At 42.6% G+C, this 20,128-nt stretch overlaps 1 protein-coding gene across 3 annotated transcripts; it reads left to right on the top strand.

The window, feature by feature from the left end:
- Positions 1 to 20: 20 nt before the first annotated feature.
- On the top strand, positions 21 to 19,755 carry map3k2 (mitogen-activated protein kinase kinase kinase 2). Of its 3 annotated transcripts, XM_052050310.1 has the most exons (18): positions 21 to 127; positions 227 to 396; positions 4,102 to 4,174; positions 7,927 to 8,045; positions 8,924 to 8,964; positions 9,050 to 9,149; positions 10,277 to 10,390; positions 10,479 to 10,575; positions 10,801 to 10,931; positions 11,009 to 11,088; positions 11,168 to 11,232; positions 11,649 to 11,741; positions 11,827 to 12,060; positions 12,857 to 13,005; positions 13,087 to 13,218; positions 13,292 to 13,421; positions 16,245 to 16,422; positions 17,769 to 19,755. In XM_052050310.1, the coding sequence occupies exons 3-18, from the start codon at positions 4,120 to 4,122 to the stop codon at positions 17,986 to 17,988; spliced, it is 1,938 nt and encodes a 645-aa protein (XP_051906270.1). In that variant the 5' UTR covers positions 21 to 127; positions 227 to 396; positions 4,102 to 4,119; the 3' UTR covers positions 17,989 to 19,755. The 3 variants fall into 3 exon arrangements, with proteins under 3 accessions (XP_051906270.1, XP_051906260.1, XP_051906278.1); XM_052050300.1 differs by having other exon boundaries at positions 24 to 396; XM_052050318.1 differs by lacking the exons at positions 21 to 127; positions 227 to 396; positions 4,102 to 4,174; positions 7,927 to 8,045; positions 8,924 to 8,964 and adding an exon at positions 9,255 to 9,375.
- The last annotated feature ends 373 nt before the right edge of the window (positions 19,756 to 20,128 follow it).

The raw sequence follows: 20,128 nt of genomic DNA, 5'->3' as shown, positions 1-20,128 counted from the left end.
GTATCGAGCGTTTTCCGGCACACACTATAAACAATCCAGCAATTGATGCTGTTAGGGCCACGGCAAGCAAAAGCTATCGTAGTCACTCACCTCACCCAACACGGCGAAAAGTAGCATAAAATCGCAGGTGTGCAGTAACTTCGTTTTTTTCTTTATTATTCAAATAATTATGCAGAGAGGGGGCTCCGTCGTTGCCTGAATGTTACATTGGACGTTGGTTTTCCAGGGCAGACTGGGCTAAAGTGACAGCCCGAGGGCCTCGTTGTCGTGTCCCGAGCAGCTCTCGAGCGAACTTGTCAGCTCGGTGCCAAACTTCAGCTCGCGGCGGCTCTCCGCGGGGCTCGGGGCGCCAGGCTCCGGCCCTGTGGATGAGTGGTTGACTTCCGTTCCATCCAGGTAAGAGACATAAAATACGAGCACAACGTTGGCGTGCTCCCGCAGCCGCGTTTCACCACACGACAGTGCAATGGGAGCGATCGTAGAATACTGTAGCTTGACGATTGGTTCACTTTAGCGTTAGCGTAGCTTGACAACTTCCCTGGCCTGACAGCTAACTGTGCACCGAAGTATCTCCTGTGTTTGGCCGCTAAGCTTTCTTAGGACGTTGTTGCATGTCGTGGGGTGATACGGCCGCCGAACTGTTGCCGCTTGGCTGTGGAATGAATTCACGAGCGAAAGTTGACATGAAGTGTTAGATAGCAGGGGCTCATCAAGCCGAGCTACTCGATAGCATGCAGGCGCTAATTCTCTGCAAAGCAGGCCAGAATCACGGCCCCAATGTTTGTTGTCAGTAGTAACAAGTCATGTGCTGCAGTGTTCCAAACCTTTATTGAGGAAAGGCGCATATTATACATTAGAAAAATGTCATGGCACACCACCAAACAAACACATGTCATGAACCCTGAAAGTAAATTATGTACCGTGTTTCGAACATTTAATGGATAAATATTGGTTGTCACTGCTCGTCGCTGCAGTAAATGGCTGATAATTTACGAAGAAGTAATTTACCGATTAATTACTGTACAGCAAGTGAAATTGGACAAATTCCCATAGCACGCATGATGTTATCTCATGCTTTTTGACAATACTGTACTGTTTCTCACCTGAAAAGGCACATGATGGGGCTCTTTAATACAGTTGAGGCAAAGTGCAAAATGAGCATTGTTCGGCATCCGTCCATCCATTATCTAATCTGCTTATCCTCACAAGGGTCGGAGGCATGCTGGAGCATATCCCACCTGTCTTCGGGCAGTAGGTGAGGGACACCCTGAACTTGTTGCCAGCCAATTGCAGTGCATGCATAAACGAGCAACCATCGACGCTCACAATCACACCTAGGGACAATGAAAGTGTTCCATCAATCTGCCATGCATATTTTTGGAATGTGGGAGGAAACCGGAGCACCCAGAGAAAACCCACGCAGGCACGTGGAGAACATGCAAACTCCATAGAGGAAGCCAGGGAGCCGGAATCGAACCCTGCACCTCTGCACTGTGAGGCCGATGTGCGAACCAGTTGACCGCCGTGCTGAGTGTTGGGCCTGTCACTTTAATTAAGTACCGGGTAATTACAAATTACTTTCACCAAAAGTAATGGAGTGAGTACTCAGTTACTGCCTTGTAAAAGTAATTAGTTACTCAGCAATGTAATCCATCCATCCATCCATTTTCTGGACCGCTTAATCCTCACTAGGGTCGCGGGGGGTGCTGGAGCCTATCCCAGCCGTCTTCGGGCAGTAGGCGGGGGACACCCTGAATCGGTTGCCAGCCAATCGCAGGGCACACAGAGACGAACAACCATTCGCACTCACACTCACACCTAGGGACAATTTGGAGTGTTCAATCAGCCTGCCACGCATGTTTTTTGGAATGTGGGAGGAAACCGGAGCACCCGGAGAAAACCCACGCAGGCCCGGGGAGAACATGCAAACTCCACACAGGGAGGCCGGAGCTGGAATCGAACCCGGTACCTATGCACTGTGAAGCCCACGTGCTAACCACTGGACTACCGGGCCGCCCAATGTAATTCTATTTTCTCTTATGTTCTACTTGGAGTATAAAATATGCTTGTAATCGCTGAATGAATAATTAAAAATGATATACATTAGAACATTTGGCATTGATTTAAACCCAACAGATTGGAACTTGCCACAGGCATAGAAATAAAAACGTATAAAAATTAAATCTTGAAAATAAGATGTCTTCACACACTGTCTTTAAGTGCCAAACTAAGACACCCAAACATAAAATGAAATAAAGGAAAATATGGCCATTAGGCAGTGCTCTCTATGTTTGCATATTATTGCACAGTAAACAGCTTTGTCCAAATCTTAATTGTTCACTAAGAAGAAACATGTTAAATTTGATTAATTTACTGCTAAGCATGTCCACTGCAAGGTTGTGATGGTGAGGGTGTGAACAGCTATCTCCGTTTACCATTGTAAACAGGTATAGGTTTCTTGGGAAAGAAAAGGAGCCGAGCGAAAGGGCGAAGCTCTCAATTTACCCGTCGATCTACATCCCAACCCTCATCTATGGTCACGAGCTATGGGTCGTGACCGAAAGAACGAGATCCCGGATACAAGTGGCCGAAATGAGTTTTCGGGGCAGGGTGTCCGGGCTCTCCCTTGGAGATAAGGTGAGAAGCTCGGTCATCCGGAAGGGGCTCAGAGAGCTGCTTGTCCTCCACATCGAGAGGAGCCAGATGAGGTGGCTCGGGCATTTAATTAGGATGCCTCCCTGGTGAGGTGTTTCGGGCATATCCCACTGGCAGGAGACCCCGGGGACGACCCAGGACACGCTGGAGAGACTATGTCACCCAGCTGGCCTGGGAACGCCTTGGGATCCCCCAGGAAGAGCTCGAAGAGGTGGCTGGGGAGAGGGAAGTCTGGGCTTCCCTCCTAAAGCTGTTGCCAACGCATAAGCGGTGGAAAATGGATGGATGGGAAAAAAATTGTATTATTGTAGTACAAACTTGAGTCAGTAGCGCCTCATCTATATATATATTGCGCGTCGTCCCGCACGCGGTCTATCCTTCCGTCTGTCCCTTTTCAAAACGTACCTACTTCACCGCGCCGCTCAGGTAGTGGCTCACTACGATCGCGCAGGCATCTTAGCGAAAAAATGTTGTCTACCCACAAGCATTGCAATGAAACTGTTAGTTATTTAGTAGAGCTAAACATCTCTTTATCATAGCTGATAGCGAACCAGCTAGTAGGAACATAAGCGCTTCCATGCTATTCAAACTCGACATTCTCTCCTCTAGCTCTCTAACTAGGGAGTAATTTTTTTCACCGCGACGCTCACTCATGGTTCCACAAACAACACACAAAACATTGGCAACACACGCAGGATCAAGTTCAAATAAAAAGGAAGGTTTTGCTTAATATAGTTTAGATAATGCATTTTTCTTTGCCGCTACTGGACCTTTAACTTATGCACTGGCTACATTTGCTGGCTAACAGCCAATCAGAGTGATTTTCACTGACACCATTTTGCATACTGACATTGGTGCCTTATAAAAAAAAATTGGTGTCTTCCTTGAGATGACAGAAGTTCCATTTCAATGTACTACCTGTCACTATAAAATACTGATGGCACAGATAATAATACATTTCATTTAATAGCAGTTTGACAATTTTTAAAAATTGACTTATTACTAAGTCCTTACAGTACAATGCATTAAAAGGAAGAAATAAAGTTATAGTCCTGAATTAAAATCACACAAAAGCGTTGTCAGGTTGGTACAAATAAAGATTAAGTGGGGCAGTCGCTGATCTTGAGGCAGGGGGAAAAAGTTGCCTTTATTTGTCAAAATGAATGATTAGATTGAGCACATGATGATCTTTCATGGCACACTCTTCATCTGTCAGGCAAGTGAATCCGTGGTTTGAAGTCTCCTTTGTTGACGGATGCTCACATATTTTGTATCGGCTGATCGGGTAAATCACATTTGTTTTTTCTGACAACCCGCACAGCATGGAGGTTTTGAGAGAAAATTTGTTTTTGTTGGACAATGTGCAGGTTAACATTTCACTGCATGAAGAAGAAATGCCAGTGTGCTCAGTTGTGCTCATATTCTTGTCCTGACTTGTCTTTACAGGAGGAAGGAATCCCTTTGATGGGAGAATCCTCTTTCCTGGCCTCTTGGGTCAAACGTTGTGCCAATATGATGGGTATGTAGAATTGTAGTTTACATGACAACTTGACAACATCTTATGCAGAAATTACTATACTTCAACAGTGCCATTAAATCAGATGAGAAGTTAAAGTGTAATTGAACCGCTAACATGGTATGTGGTGTTATAATTAAGAATGTTTCAAACACAATTCAATAGTACAGTGGTACCTCCACTTATGAAATTAATTGGTTCTGGAAGAAATTTCTTGACTAGAGAATTTTGTAAGTAGAGACGCGTTTTCCATGTAAATCCCCTAATCCGTTCAAGCTCCCCAATTCAGACATAAATGTTTCCTAAAGCATAAAAATGCATCAAAATATGTAACAAATACATGTTACAATTAGATTATTGCACAAAAAATAAAAGTTGTGCACAATGTAAAAAAACAAAGAAAGAATAGAGTACAGAATAAAAATCATGGTCATTTAACTTTTAACTGTGTCCTCATCTCTCCCCCTTTAGTTCATGTTCCCTCTCAGAAGTGGTTTTAGCCTGGCGTTTTGAAAAGAACTGATCCAATGACGTTTGCTTTTGTCGGCCTTTAATTTTCCTTTGAAAATGTCCATGGCAAACAGCAAAGTGAGCGATCGCCTGACTGGTGAACACTTTTTTCTGGGTGATTCACATTTACGTAAAACTATCAGAACATCTCATGGGTGAATGACGAGGACGGTGCATAGACACAAATCTATCCATCTACACACTTTGACCCATACGGTAGAGAAGTCCCTCCTAGCCAATGGGATGCCAGGATGATGCTCGGTAATATCCAATGGCAGAGCAGCTACAAGTATGTTGCGTTCAAGAAACTCTGCGCTACGAGTAGCAACCCATACTGTATTCTGACCTTTCGTATCTTGAAATTTGTTTCGTAAGAAGAGGAAATATTTTCCTCTTGAGGCGTTTCATAACTTGAAAATGTCGTATGAAGAGACCTTCGTAAATAGAGGTACCACTGTAATTAAAATTACAATATTTTATCTACCAATCACCGACTCCTATTAGCCATAAGTATAATGTGTCATTGATAGTGTTGTACAACGACACAGTGATAACTTCTGCAGTGTTTCCCAACTTTTTTGGCTTATGTACCCCCAAATCTTTTTGTCATACCATGAGTACACCCTCCCTCAAATGTCTAGCTGATTCTCTAAAAGTAGAACGCAACATAACTGATTAGAATGAAAAGCATTTTTTGTTTCCTTAATTTGCACATCCAATTCTTAGACATTGTCTTTTGTTTAATACAAATTAAAACATAAAAATAAATATGTTGCCTTGAAAATAAATGTAAAAAAAAAGTAATACGAATAACAAAAATGTGAATCAAGATAAAGAATAAAAAAACAGCTACAACATTTAAATTTCAAATTGTACAACTGAAGGGGCTTCCGCTGTACTGGAAGTTGGACTTGGAAGCACATACCAGTGTTGTGTCCAAGGACCGGCAACCCGAGGCCAAGGCCAAGGACTTGACTCCGAGGCCAAGGCCAAGGCCAAGGACTTGGAAAGTTTTCCGAGGCAAGGCCAAGGCCAAGGACTTGAGAAATTTGCCAAGGCCAAGGACCAAGGACTGATTTTGAAGCTGAGGCCTAGCCGAGGACATGTATAAAACAATGCTATCATACCACTTGGCAGGTCTTCATGATTTGTAACACCCCTCCGTCATAACCCTTTGCACTCCCTAACGCTTGAATGAAGTGTTTATATTCAAATAGTAGAACAGTCAGGGTACGTGTTATTTATACTGAGAAAAACAAAAATAAAAGCATATGATATACATTTATGAATTACTGTTTTAGTGCAGTAGTTTCTTAATATGAAGTAAATCAACACTCCACAGGCATGACGTGGCACGGAACACAAGTTGAGAAATGACTGCATAGAAGTCAATCACTGACTGCAGAAAAAGCGGTAATCTCTCAGTGATAATTTTACAGTTTACCGGCAGCGAGTCCCATGGACTCGCTGATCAGAAAACTATGAGTGCCATTATGCATTGAGAGAGTCCCAAATTTCGAATTCTGAAAGGGTCTACTTATTCAATTGCATATAATAATAACACAAACAACAACATATACATACAATGATAAACAAATGCTGCTAAATTTTAAATAATTCAGGAGCAGGCCTGAGGATTTCGGAAATTCATGGTAACCGTTTTTCGGTTCCGTCGGATTACCCAATGGGAAACCACGATTACAAATGTTGGGTTCCGTAAACGTTCATCATGGGAACCCATTTTTCTATTTTGACTGATATTGATAAACAAGAATTTCGAAACTCAAAAGTATAATGTTTCAAGGGTCAATGTTTGAAAACTAGGCATTAACAATGAACATTATATCAGCAGCCGTGTACTCCAGGTTTATTCCCAAAAATAAATGGATCAAAAACTGGTGTACTCATGTGGCATCATCAGGGTATTTTTTCCAATCTCACACTGCAAAGATGAATTGACTGGTAATCATTAATACAGATAAGTATTGATGTGGCTTGACATCCTCTTCCCAAGACGATGCATGTGTAATTTACGATCAATTTGACGAAAGAATTTAACACACGTCATCTTGAGTTCTACCAACAGTTAAACATGAGCATTACTACACCTTGTGACGAATGTTTTATTCATAAAGTTACCATGCTACGACCAGTAAATTATAGAATAATCAATCCTGTTTCATATTATTTTTCACAGCGATTAGCCTACAAATCTAATGGCCAACTTGCCTCGTAATCGTGCCTCGCGTCGTATCTCGCTCTCACGTTCTGTGCATACGTCACATGTGACTTTAGTGATACGCCCTTTGGATAATTCATACGAAAAATCAGACTACAATTCCCATTTCTTAAATGTCGTAATTAGGAGACCTTTGTGAGTTTTTTTTCGCCGCCATCTCAAACTTTCATCCGCGCGATTCCTCAGTTTGCGGACCAAAATAGCAACCCGCATGCACACATAACATTATCTGTTGCATTAATTAATACCTTCAACTTCACAATAATAATAATAATAATTAAATCAACAATGACTTTAAACTGTGTGTTACCAATATTTATTATTCCAAACGTGAGAAAGCATTCAGCAAATATAACTGGAATCGAGCAAAAGGACTCCAAATTCCAACGGCCAAAGCCAGAAGTCAAGTGCCGACATTATTGACTCCAGCTGTAACGCAAATGACTTGGTTCAAACAAACATTCTAGTGCGACTGCACAAACGTGACGACTGTGAAAAAATAACTAAATAGAAGACACCACTGTTACAGAAACGCTTTACACGCTATTTAAACTGCAGATCGCGAACGGAACGAACCGTGATTGAAACTAACGGTGATGCTGCTCTTTACACGGTGTACTGACTGTCAGTTGCAGCCCCGCCCCTCTCATAGGCCAGAGAAAGTCATCAACGTGGGTTTCTCTGGATAGATTTTGTTTGATTTCTTTATGATTTTTGTGGTCCTATGGCCCACTTTATACCTGTGGACGAAGGATTAGAGGCTTTAATCCCTCGTTGTGTCCGAGGACCGGCAACCGGAGGCCAAGGCTAAGGACTTGACTCCGAGGCCAAGGCCAAGGACCAAGGACCGCCCTTCGATCCTCGAGGCCAAGGACCGGCTCGAGGAACACATCACTGGCACATACGCACGATATGCCATTATTTGTGGTCAAGGTTTTGTTTTTATGCTGTATTTGTAGCAACGGTTAACTTGCTTTTACACTTGTGCGCCAAATGTAATGAGCAGATGAGCAGGAGGCGCTGCAGTCAATCATGCAGGACCTGGCAGAACTGCATCGCACCAGACGTCCTGCCGGATTCCTGTCAGACCTGGGCAAACCCAAAGCCTCCTCGCCCAAGAACCTGGTAAGAAACCCTGTGCTCAGTCTTAGCTCTGTGATTTATTTGCAGCCATTTCCGACAACAGTGATTCCCAACCAGTGAACCCTGAGACATTATAAACTGAGCTGCCCAAATTAACACATTTCATTCCATTGGGCGAATTATTTATTCATCTTTGTTCATCCATCTATGCCAGCAATGTAGAGTACAGTGATGGGCTGAATATGAAATGGTCTTCCACTAGATGGCAGATGGTACCATGAACCTGTTGATTGCCAGTCATAGATAGAGATGTCACGTACCGGCAATATTGCGATATCGCTATGTTAGAATTGCTTCAATATCGTCATTTTCAAAGCAGCACATTTGTTCAAAGGGCCGTATCGTTTGAGTTCCTCATCAAATTGCCACCCCAACACACACACATCAAAGTTATTTTAGTAAATGAAAATAAACCAACTAAAAAGCTAAAATTGACCAAAGAAAACAATTTTGTCAATGAAATGAAATAAAAATAAGAATGCTTTCAAAATAGTTCACCAACTATAACTAAAATTTCTAAACTGAAATAACCCTTGCGCGCGCATGCACACACAAACACGCACACACGAACACACACCACACACACACACACACACACACACAAACAAGAGAAAATCTTGGTCTAATTATTGCTCACATGGACAAAACTGTGTTCGAACTGGACATAATGCAGCAGTTATCACTCCCATAAATCACTCATACCTGCAAATATTTGTCCAGTTCTCTGTCAAAAAACATTGGTATTCGCCCGCTTCAGACGATCACAGCATTGCAAACTACATAGACTGTGATACTTTGCACCGCTGAGTATTTCAATTCTCTGCCATTTGTCTTTCTCTCAATGTTTGTGTTTGGGACAGAACGACGTCAGAGTGAAGTTCGAGTTTAAAGGAGAGAAGAGGTGAAGCACAAGGCTGGCTTTGTAACACATGTTCCTCTTTGAACGTGCACCCGTTGATCTTGACCTCTCCTGTTGTTCCGTGTAGGATTTTGCAATTCTCTCGCCCCATCAAGTTGGACGACTTGAGGGAAAAAGCAAAGGTGGCTTTCGGTCAGACCATGGACCTTCACTACAGCAACAACGAGGTAGAGCCACTGCTATTACTCAGTGTGACTTTATTTCATTCATTCATTCATTCATTCATTCATTCATTCATTCATTCATCTTCCGAGCCGCTTGATCCTCACTAGGGTCGCGGGGGGTGCTGGAGCCTATCCCAGCTGTCTTCGGGCAGTAGGCGGGGGGTGCCCTGAACTGGTTGCCAGCTAATCGCAGGGCACTATAAAATCAAGTTTTTGAAAATAATTTCCAGTTCACTATAATTGGTAGAAACTTTATTTGCATGTACGGCGCCATTGTTGCAGCACATCCTAGGGAAAGTTTTGGAGGCTTTTTTCCCCTTCTCCTTTGATTGAAAATGACATCCAAAAGCCTTGCGGTGTGCCATTTTGACTCCTTTTTTCCGATGATGACAGTAGCTCGCATGTGTTTTGCTTTGCTTGGCAGAGAGCAGCAACCGTTGTATGGCATAACCCAGAATGCATTGCGACACTGGCAATAAGAAGATAAGAAAACCTTTATGCATTTGTGCATGTCAGTGATAGAAAGCCATCACGCTTCTTTTAGCCACTAGTACATATGAAATGATAAATATAGTTAGGAAATATTGTCAAACATGATATAAATCTCTGGAAAAAAATTAAGAGACTGCTGCAAAAATCTTGGGATTTGCTCCATATATGTATTTGTGTTCATTTTAGCCTCTTCATTTTTGCCAGAGCTCTATATAAAGTTCGTTTCACACTGCACAGCAAAGAGCAGCCATTGACCAACCCATTTATTGTGTGTGGGCTACTGTGGCGCAAAGGCTTAGCACCTGCCGTGGAGGCTAGCGGTGTAAGGGTTGGTAAATGTCCAATTCAGGCGGTGACACCCGGCAGGATCTTATCTGAAACCCAGGTTTGTTTTTTCTTAATTGCAAAAGGTCATGTGACGGAACATGATCGGTCATTCCATCTGATTCCAATTTGAACTCACTGCAAACCTAGTTGGCCACAAAGTGCATGCGGAACCATGAACTCGACGCGACCGTTGCGTCACCTTGCCCGGTGTGCGGCAGGCCTAAAATGAACAATTGAATGAGGGAGCATGTCTGTGTTTTACTGAGCAGCGCATGGCTTTCCTCGCTCATTCCGCTCCATGTCTCGCGCAGCTGGTGATTCCACTTAGCGTTCAAGACGACCTGGACAAGGCCGTGGAGCTGCTAGATCGAAGCATTCACATGAAGAGTCTCAAGATTCTCTTGGTGCTGCAGATCTCTTCGCAGGTCACTTGGGTCAAGTCTATTGCCGACCTTACCGCCAAGGCGCTCTTATTTTTCAGTAATTTTATTTCTCCCTGCTTTCTTTTTCCAGAACTCCTCTTGCAATGTGGGCCTTCTGCCTTCCTGCGAGGAGTTGGACAACACAGGACTGAGTGTCACAGACAAGAAGAGCATGCTGGCATCGTCAGGTGAAGGACTGAAAATCTGAAAATGGCTTTGTTTGGAATCATTTATTGGTTCGCTGCTCTAGGATGAAAAATAAAAACATTATTAACTATTATCAATTGGAATTGTGAGATGGCAACAGATTCTAACCCTTTATCAATAGTCTAACAAAGTTTTAGCTTTGATAAATCCTTGATTTTTAGCATGCTAATTTGATTTTGAGTAACTGTTGTGTCCTACGGACTCAGGGTCTCATTCGACGGACCGTAGCTCTCCTCCACCCGGATACATTCCTGACGCACTCCAGCAAGTGGCCAGGAATGGTTCCTTCACAAGCATTAACAGTGAAGGAGAGTTCATTCCAGAGAGCATGGACCAGGTGCGCCTCCTGTCCGCAAAAGGTGCACTTCTCTACAAACAGCTAGTATGAGTGGTGCTTCTTTTTTTTCTCTTCAGATGCTCGACCCCCTGAGCATGAGCAGTCCTGAGAACTCTGCGTCTGGAAGTTGTCCTTCTTTAGACAGCCCGTTGGACAGGTAGAGACATTCTGGTTTCATCAGACTACGGCGAGTGGCAACGGTACCAACTTGAAAGTGACGCTTGTCTGTTAAACAGTGAATATCCAAAGTCAAGGATGCCAAGAGCACAGAGTTACCCTGACAACCATCAGGACTTTCCAGGTGTGTGTGTTTGTGCGTGTGCACACATGTAAATAAAGCATTCAGTAATATGAAACAGTTTATGCAATGTTTCACGAAAAATTCTCTAAAACATAAAAGAGATGGGGTTTATTTTATTTTTTGTTTAGCAGTTGTAAGTCATCAAAGTATCCGCAGCCTCAGATATTCAAAGATCGATCAAGTCAAAATTCGGCAGGCCTTAGCTCCTAAACCCGTTCTCCAATTGACCTAACAATTGAGATTGAGTGTTGTGCCATTACTATCAACAATTACAGCAAGTTTCATGAAACTCTAAATCTGCTTGGTTCAACCCACTGGCTGATTTAGCATGGACTGTCCCCATAATGCATTCACCCAACCTTGTGATGTACCTTCTGTCATGAACAGTGCTCCTCGTGGTGTCCCTTTCTCTCCAGAGTACGACATCCCAGTCTTTGACAAGTCAGGAAAAGGTGGCACATACCCTCGGCGCTACGGCGTTCCCTTTGGCCTGCAAGATTACAGCGATGGTTGGTGTCCCTGTTTGGTTTCCTCCGCAACACTGGGTGGGCAAAGCAAGACACGCGCACAATCCCCTTCTCGTTTGCGCACCAGGGAGGAAGACCTTCCCTCGGGCTCGGCGAACACAGGCACACGGTTTGCGCTCACCTGTCAGCTTCAGTCCTACCGAACAATCTCCCAGCACCAGCAGCGGCAGCAGCGTATTCACTCCCGACCTGGAAGATGGCGCTGGGCCGGCCAGGCGGCCGCGAAGGGGAAGTGACATTGAGGCCAACCAGTCGAGCACGCCAAGCCTGTCGGTCATGGACATCAGCCCACCCAGCCGCTGTGAGTTGTTGCTCTCACATCGCAAACGTTCAGCTTCCTATTTGCCACCTTGATCACACACAGGGGTGGGTAAAGTAGCCAATTATTGTTCTCGAGTAAGAGTACCGTTACTTGACCATAATATCATTCTCGAAAAAGTAAAAAGTAGTCCTTGTGTACGTTCCTCCGTAGAACAAATTATCTGCTCAGAACAAATAGGGTTTGTTCACGCACTCAATTATTTTGGTTTGTTTGTTTTGTTTAGTTTTTTTTTTGGGGGGGGGGGTGGCGATTTCGTTTTGAGACCCTTCTCCTCAATGACTGTATTCTGCACAACCGACAAGTCAGCAGTCTTCCCCATGATTCTGAGCCCGACTAAGCTTGACTGAGACCATTTAAAGGGTGAGGAAAACCTCGGAGCATGTTTTATGTTAATTAGCTGAGAAGATCGGGACACAGCAAGCCGACAATGTTGAACTTTGTCATGATATTCTAATTTTGTGAACTATCGGTATCGGCCTAGATATCAACCTCATTTTGCAGTATCCGCCTGATAAAAATGAAGTCATGTTTTCCTTAATATTGGTCCGTTAAATATCATGCGTACCTATTAATTGTGACTACTATCAGTGACTAGTCACCGACCAAAATCATTGTTTGTGGCAGCCTTACAAAGTCTGTCCTTAACAGAAATACTCCAGCAAAATGAAAAGCATGTTGGTTGAAAGCAACTCTGAGAAGTACAGTTTGTCAAAAAGCGTACATAAGTGAGTGTGAGTCAGTAATTGTCGTGCGTTACTACCCACCTTGTGTTTAGCTCCACGTGCGCCGACCAACTGGCGACTGGGGAAGCTCCTTGGGCAAGGCGCCTTTGGACGGGTTTTCCTTTGCTACGACGCGGACACCGGACGGGAACTGGCCGTCAAACAAGTCCAGTTTGATCCAGAGAGTCCAGAGACAAGCAAGGTCCGAATTGTTGTTGCATCATCGTTTTTGTCTTTTATCCGGAGCAGGAATGCTTTCAATGTTCTTTTCTCTTGAGTGTAGGAGGTGAGTGCGTTGGAGTGTGAAATCCAGCTGTTGAAAAACCTCTGTCACGAGCGCATTGTCCAGTACTACGGTTGTCTGCGCGACTCCATGGAGCGAACTCTCTCCATCTTTATGGAGTACATGCCTGGAGTGAGTGCTGAGTTTCAGTCAGTGTGCGATCGGTTGTGAATGCTTTCCTCATGCTGATGTCCCGTGTCGTCAGGGTTCCATAAAGGACCAAGTAAAGTCCTACGGTGCATTGACGGAAAACGTGACGCGTCGCTACACCAGGCAGATCCTTGAGGGGGTTTCCTACTTGCACAGCAACATGATTGTTCACAGGGATATTAAAGGTATGTCTAAATGGATCGACAGATCAATAGATATTCTCAAAATATTACGACACTCGCATGTTGGTGAGAAAATGCCAGAAAAGTGACTTTTGAAACATTGTAGGATCACTCATTAAAAAATGTAAACCAGAAATGTATGTTTTTGTTACATGGATACACTTGCATTAATAATGTAGAAACAGTCAACAGAGTGAAAATGAATGCAAAAAGCAACATTGAATAGGGGGTTTAAAATAAATATATAAAATAGGCTTCAAAATAAATGTATATATATATATTTTAGCTCATTGAATACCACCCTTTTGCACTGGAGCAACCCTTTCAATCCCTCACATTTACTGAATTTTGACTAATTTGCAAGGCCCACTGAATTTTCTGTTCTACGGCTATATAAACATGTTTCTATCTTTCTCCGTTCATTGTCAACCAGCATGAGAAACTTTTTATGGAAACGGCCGATTTTCTTCAGAAATCCAGAGAAAATTAGCTTTTTGTAAAAGCATCATTTTAAGTTTGACATTTTTTGCTTTTGTGACAGCTTAAATACCTCAATAACTTGCAAGTCGCTAATATTCCAATCCACTATCCACATCCACCACGACTCCACTATCACGCCCCCCCCCCCCTGACTACTGCGGCATGATCCTGGTGGAGTTTTGCACCACTGCCACCTGCCGGCCATTTTTTACTATTTAACATTGCAGTCAAGCATGCTCCTTCAGTGAGAAGTTGCATCAGTCTCTTGCATCCTCCCCCATAAAAAAACGTGATTGACACCTTTAGACGTCATGGGGAGGCGGGGACTATGCGTTAATTGACGCTTTTAGACGCCAAAGGGTTTGAATGAGTTAAAAAAAAACAACACACGTTTTTATGATGTTGTGGTGTTGGATAATATACAGATAGATTTAGAAAAAAATGAGAATTTGACCAAATTTTCTGTTTGACAGTAACGATGTGTAATATGTGCATGTAATCAGTATTTGGAGAGTTAGGTTGAAAATGAATTCCAATACACTTATTCATTCATTCATCTTCCTAACCGCTTGATCCTCACTAGGGTCGCGGGGGGTGCTGGAGCCGATCCCAGCTGTCTCCGGGCAGTAGGCGGGGGACACCCTGAATCGGTTGCCAACCAATCGCAGGGCACACAGAGACGAACAACCAATACACTTACTACCCTTTAAAACAGGGGTGACACATTTTTGTTACGAGTTACGTCTTCCCTCAGAGGGCCTTTATGACCGTGAAACCACAAAAATGCTTAATCCTCATCGCATTTTTCAGAACAAATTCATGGTTTGCTAGCTTTGAAATCAGTCAAATATGATAGTTTGGTTTGGTTTCACTGGCTGCCTAAAATGACGTGACCGGCTGGATCTGGCTTGGGTTTTTCACTTGCTTTAAAATATTTAGACCGTAATGTAATCAAAGTGTGAATGATTAATGATTGATTACTTTTAATTCTTTTTGCATTTCTCCAATACCAAATGTTTTTAAAAACAATTAAATATATATACAGTATATATATATATAATATATATATATATATATATATAATATTGTTAGAGCTGTCAAACGATTAAAATATTTATGACAGTTGCATTTTTAATTAGATTAATTAACTCAAATGGACTAAAATTAATCGTGATTACTCCCACATTTTTTATCGTTTCTGAATTTCCTTTTACATTTTTTTGTCCTATTTTTCCCCCATTTTTATGCTCTCATCAACATGGAATCATGAATCAGTTTTCTATGTGCCAAATGCAAATATTTACTGAAATAACTATTTTGATTTTCAATTTTACATGAACATTTTTCACTTGGAGCAGTTATTCACACATAATCTCTCATACAATATTACTGTCCATCAACAACAGTGAAAACAATATTTTGTCACACAACAGCTGCTTTACCAGCTTTTTTTATAAAATCAAAACAGAGCAATATAACATTATAAAGTGCACATCTAAGGTAAACTAGTACTCAGCCTATAGTAGATTTAAACCATGGTTGCATACTTCGTTTTTCTCAAGTTTACTTTGAACACAGCAGTCTGTTTCTGTATGTTTGTTGAAGAATAACGAGACACCGGACACCAGTGTTCATTATGTGCCGCTGTATTCAAAACTGCCCGCCGTACAAAAAAGCGCACGCACTTCTTCCGTGCTGCTGGGGGAAACCATTCTGAAAGGGGGGGGGGTCACTCGCCCTAACACAGACAGGCTATGTTGATTGTGTTGGTCCTTCTTGTGCGGAAGTCTCTCTACAGTTTTTGTGTAGACCTCATTTCGAATGACAACACTGGAGACGTTTTATTTTCGCTAGGTCGCTACCACTGTCAGACTAACACAGAGAAGCTCCACCCACTCTATTTATATGGACGCAGAACACTGTAACGTTCCACACAAAATAGTTCCAAACAAGTAACATCCGCTTGTGGCGTGTGCCGTGTTAATCTCACGAGAAAAAATTTAATCCCGTTAAAATTCATTTAAATTAATGCCAATAAAAACGCGCTAAACTGACAGCTCTAATATATATGTATATAGCACAATTAAAAACTTATACTTTGTACTTATTGTGTTACCTTTTTTTCTGTTTTTTTAATAAATGTGTTTTTATATGGTTTGAATTTGCAAAAAAAAAATATCCTATTTTTATTTTTCACTAATGAAGGGTTCAGTGAATGTGCAGATGAACTGGTAATTATCTCATACACAGCGTTATGTAAGGTTTTTTAAAAATTGTTTTTCCGTTTGCTTATTGATTGTTTTGGAGAAGAGCGATGGAAGAAAGTTGAAAAGTTGTTGTCTTCAGGTGCCAACATCCTCCGAGATTCGGTCGGAAACGTAAAGCTGGGTGACTTTGGGGCCAGTCGGAGGCTGCAGACCATTTGTCTATCAGGAACGGGAATCAAGTCCGTGACCGGCACACCCTACTGGATGAGCCCAGAAGTCATCAGTGGTGAGGGCTACGGCAGGAAGGCTGACATCTGGTAGGACCACATGTGACGTGTTCCTGTGTTAATATCACAGGTCGGGGGCACAGGCTGCAGTCGGCAATTTCAGGACATATTCGGCCAAAACAGGGGTGCCCACACTTTTTCGGCCCGAGATCTACTTATGACATCACCGAGTCAAAATGATCTACCGCCTGTTAAAAATGAAAAACACATTATATTCTATACATTTTTTGAATTATTTTTATTTGTACATTATAGATATGCATGAGTGCATCAACCTGTATAGCACAATACAACAAATAAATGTTTTGTAATTACCTTACTCTGACGACTTGCACTGAATTAAATCAGACAGGGATGCATAGTCTGGACAATAGCTGCTGATAGCTAAGCCTCAAGCAGATTTCCAGATGCTCATCAGTCATGGTGGAACGGTACTTGGATTTAATGATCTTCATGTGGGAAAAGGCTGACTCACATAAATAAGTGTAGCCAAATAATGGGGTCAGAAAGGTAACACATTTCCTGATGTTGGGGTACTTGTCCTCTGGGAGTAAGTTCCAGAATTGCACTTTGAAAACGACATTGTAAAAAATAAATCCTCCTCCCACTCCTTATGGTAGTGGTCGGTCTTCGGATTTTTACTGAGTCCAGCTTTTCCACTCATATTTATCTCCTGTCTTATTCAGAGAGTTGTGCAGTAATTAGCGGAGTTGAATGCGCATACGCAGTGAAGCGTGTGGCAGAGAAAATTCGAATGTCATTGTCAGGACGGATTAAAAAAAAATAATAATAATTGTCAGGACGGATTTTCTGTGATTTGTAATTGACTTCTTAAAAGAAGATTGTTATAAAAAAAAAAAAACTGTCAGGGCGGATGGTCGACCTGATCTACCCACAATGCAGATCTACCGGTAGATCAGGATCGACGTAACGGGCACCCCTGGGCCAAAACTTTGCAAAGACTGCTCTTGGACTTGCTATTCATGTGACACCTTCTGATTTTGAAGTTTACGCTATAAAGGTGTTCGTTTTAAGCAAAATCGGCAAATGCAAAATGAACGACGTGAAATTAGGACTTCGAAATGTGAACGTTATAGGGGTGAAAACGGAAACGGGGTGCGTTGAAAAGAGGTTCGACTGTATTGTACAGTATATTTAAAATAGTGTTTGTGAAAATTTATTTTATTGCTTTGGTTTTTGCCAAAAGTGTTTTAATTTTGACACTAATTAACATTTTCATCGAACATAAAGTACCGATCATATGGTATCTTCACAGTAACGTTACCTATTGATAATTTACTCAACCCTACCGTACAATTCCTCTCGGATTGACTCGTGCTTATGACTGTTCCGTATCTGTGTCATTCTCCTCTCAGGAGTGTTGGTTGCACTGTTGTTGAGATGTTGACCCAGCGACCTCCCTGGGCAGAGTTTGAGGCCATGGCGGCCATCTTTAAGATTGCCACTCAGCCCACCAATCCCATCTTACCTGCCCACGTGTCGGACCACTGCAGAGAGTTCCTCAAACGTATCTTTGTAGAGACCAAGCAGCGTCCGTGCGCAGACGAATTGCTGAGGCACATCTTCGTACATTAACGTTCTGTCCTCCTGCTAATTGGACTGCGCTGGGCTTCCTTGCTGTAACCATATTGGACCAGGAAGAAGGTTGGGTGCTTCCGGACCTTTGTATAAAACTGCAGAAGACACAAGTTTTCTGTTTTTGCACCTTAATTTCTCAAGTGGGGAGAAGTCAACTCCTCCTTTGTGAAGATATGAACTCCTGGGTAACACCCCGTTATTTTATTTTTTGGGGGTAACGTTTTCTCTTCCAACTTATCCTCTTGTGCTGCGGGATGGTGTCTACGTTGCAAACTCGACCCCAGAATGTAGTCTCCTGCCTTTGATGACCAGGCCTTGCTGCTGCTAAAAAAAACAAAAACACACAACAAAAACATGCGGACAACTCACCCGCCTTCATCTCGCCCTCTTTGTCACTCGGTATCTCACTTTGTGCCTTTTTTGTTTCTCAACATTGCCTGTATGAGTTTGTGAGTTGCCCTTCTCATGTTTGCTCCTGGATGAAACCACATCCTGCAGCTGAGCTTTGCTGCTGGCTTATTGCTCTTTGCCATATCTCATTGCTGCAAACGCATCCACATCAGGCGCTGTACTTTGAATGGAAAACCCCCCAAATTAAGACCTTGAATGAAACACTCAATTCGTCTGCAATTTTGAAACATGCCCTGTTCCCAGTGAGGCAGCAGTGAGCCATGCAAGCTCCGTGATTCAGCATTCACACTCCTGATCGTGCCTCTTGACCTGGTTGAAGATGCCTTTTTATGTTTCTTGCCAGCAAACGGGCACCACTGCAGAGCCATGTCTGCTTCAAAAGCTCTTCCAATTCACCATAGATGTTCATTGATCTTATCAGATGTGTCATCTGTGCCCTGCTCTTAATTTAATTGCGATTTGAAGCTTGATGCTGCTGCAATTGTGGCACCAGTGGTGGTCCTAGCTTGAAGAGTGCCCTGTGCCAGGTCCTGTTTTGGTTCTCACACATGGCAGAAACCACCTGTGACGGTCACATCGGTGACTCTTCTTGGAGGCCAAGATTGCCCTTAACCGATTTAATCAGATTTCAGCTTTTCAACAGCGGCCACTAGGTGTTACTAAAAGACATTTCCCGCCATTTCTCTGAAAGCGCTTAACATGCACGCTATGCTACATGCTCTGCTACCTGGCACCATAAAACACACACACACACACACACACACATATATATATATATATATATATTACACATACACATCCAATTCCCTATCATGTTTTGCATGTTTGTTTTGTTTCTTACACAAGTGTGCGTGGGTGCGTTTGCAATGATTAAGTGTCAGAAGGCCTCGTTCACCAGGGTTGATTAACGTTTTACTTCCAGTATTTGGTCCACAAGGTTGTGAGTGCCTGTGTTTTAACTACTGTCTTAGCTCAGTTGGGGCCTGCCAACTTGCCTGTAGCCAGCGTTCTCAGCATTAGGGGAGGACATTGACGATGGAAATCTTGTACAAATGTAAAAAGTGAAAGGTACCTTTTTTTCTTCCAAAGTCTGTGTATGTCTTGTAAAAGAAGCCATGTTTATAATTCTAATTGGTTTGTGACCAATACGCCTGTTTATATCAGATCTGTATATCGGTGGTATGTATAATTTTTTAATATATATATTTTTGTTTCACATGGGAGATTTTATGCATGGTTGGTCCAGACCGATGCAGCAATGCCGTTAAATGTTTTTGGCCAAATTCTGCAGTAATGCGACAGCTCGGTGTTGATCCGTATGACGGTGAAGAATAATAAAAGTTATTTATTTCACCTGTTGGTGCGTCCATATGCGCATGCTCAACAGTATCATTCGACTGTCACTGCATGTTAGCAATTATAATTTTAAGTCCATCACGAATCAAGTTTGCCCTCTCTTCTGTTTTTCAGATTCTTATGACAGTTAGCCTTGGGGCAGCACGGTGGTTGTCTGGTTAGCACATCAGCCGCGTATTATAGAGGTGCACGGTTCGATTCCGGCCCAGCTTCCCTGTGTGGAGTTTGCATGTTCTCCCTGGGCCCGCGTGAATTTTCTCCCAGTACTCCGGTTTTCTCCTACATTCCAAAAACACGCATGGCAGGTGAATGGATGGATCATTCTAAATTTGAGTGTGAGAGCGGATGGTTGTTCGTCTATGTGTGCTCT

The sequence above is a fragment of the Hippocampus zosterae genome, chromosome 2, assembly GCF_025434085.1.
Source record: "Hippocampus zosterae strain Florida chromosome 2, ASM2543408v3, whole genome shotgun sequence".
NCBI lineage: Eukaryota > Metazoa > Chordata > Actinopteri > Syngnathiformes > Syngnathidae > Hippocampus > Hippocampus zosterae.
This window is presented reverse-complemented; position numbering and strand designations above follow the sequence as displayed.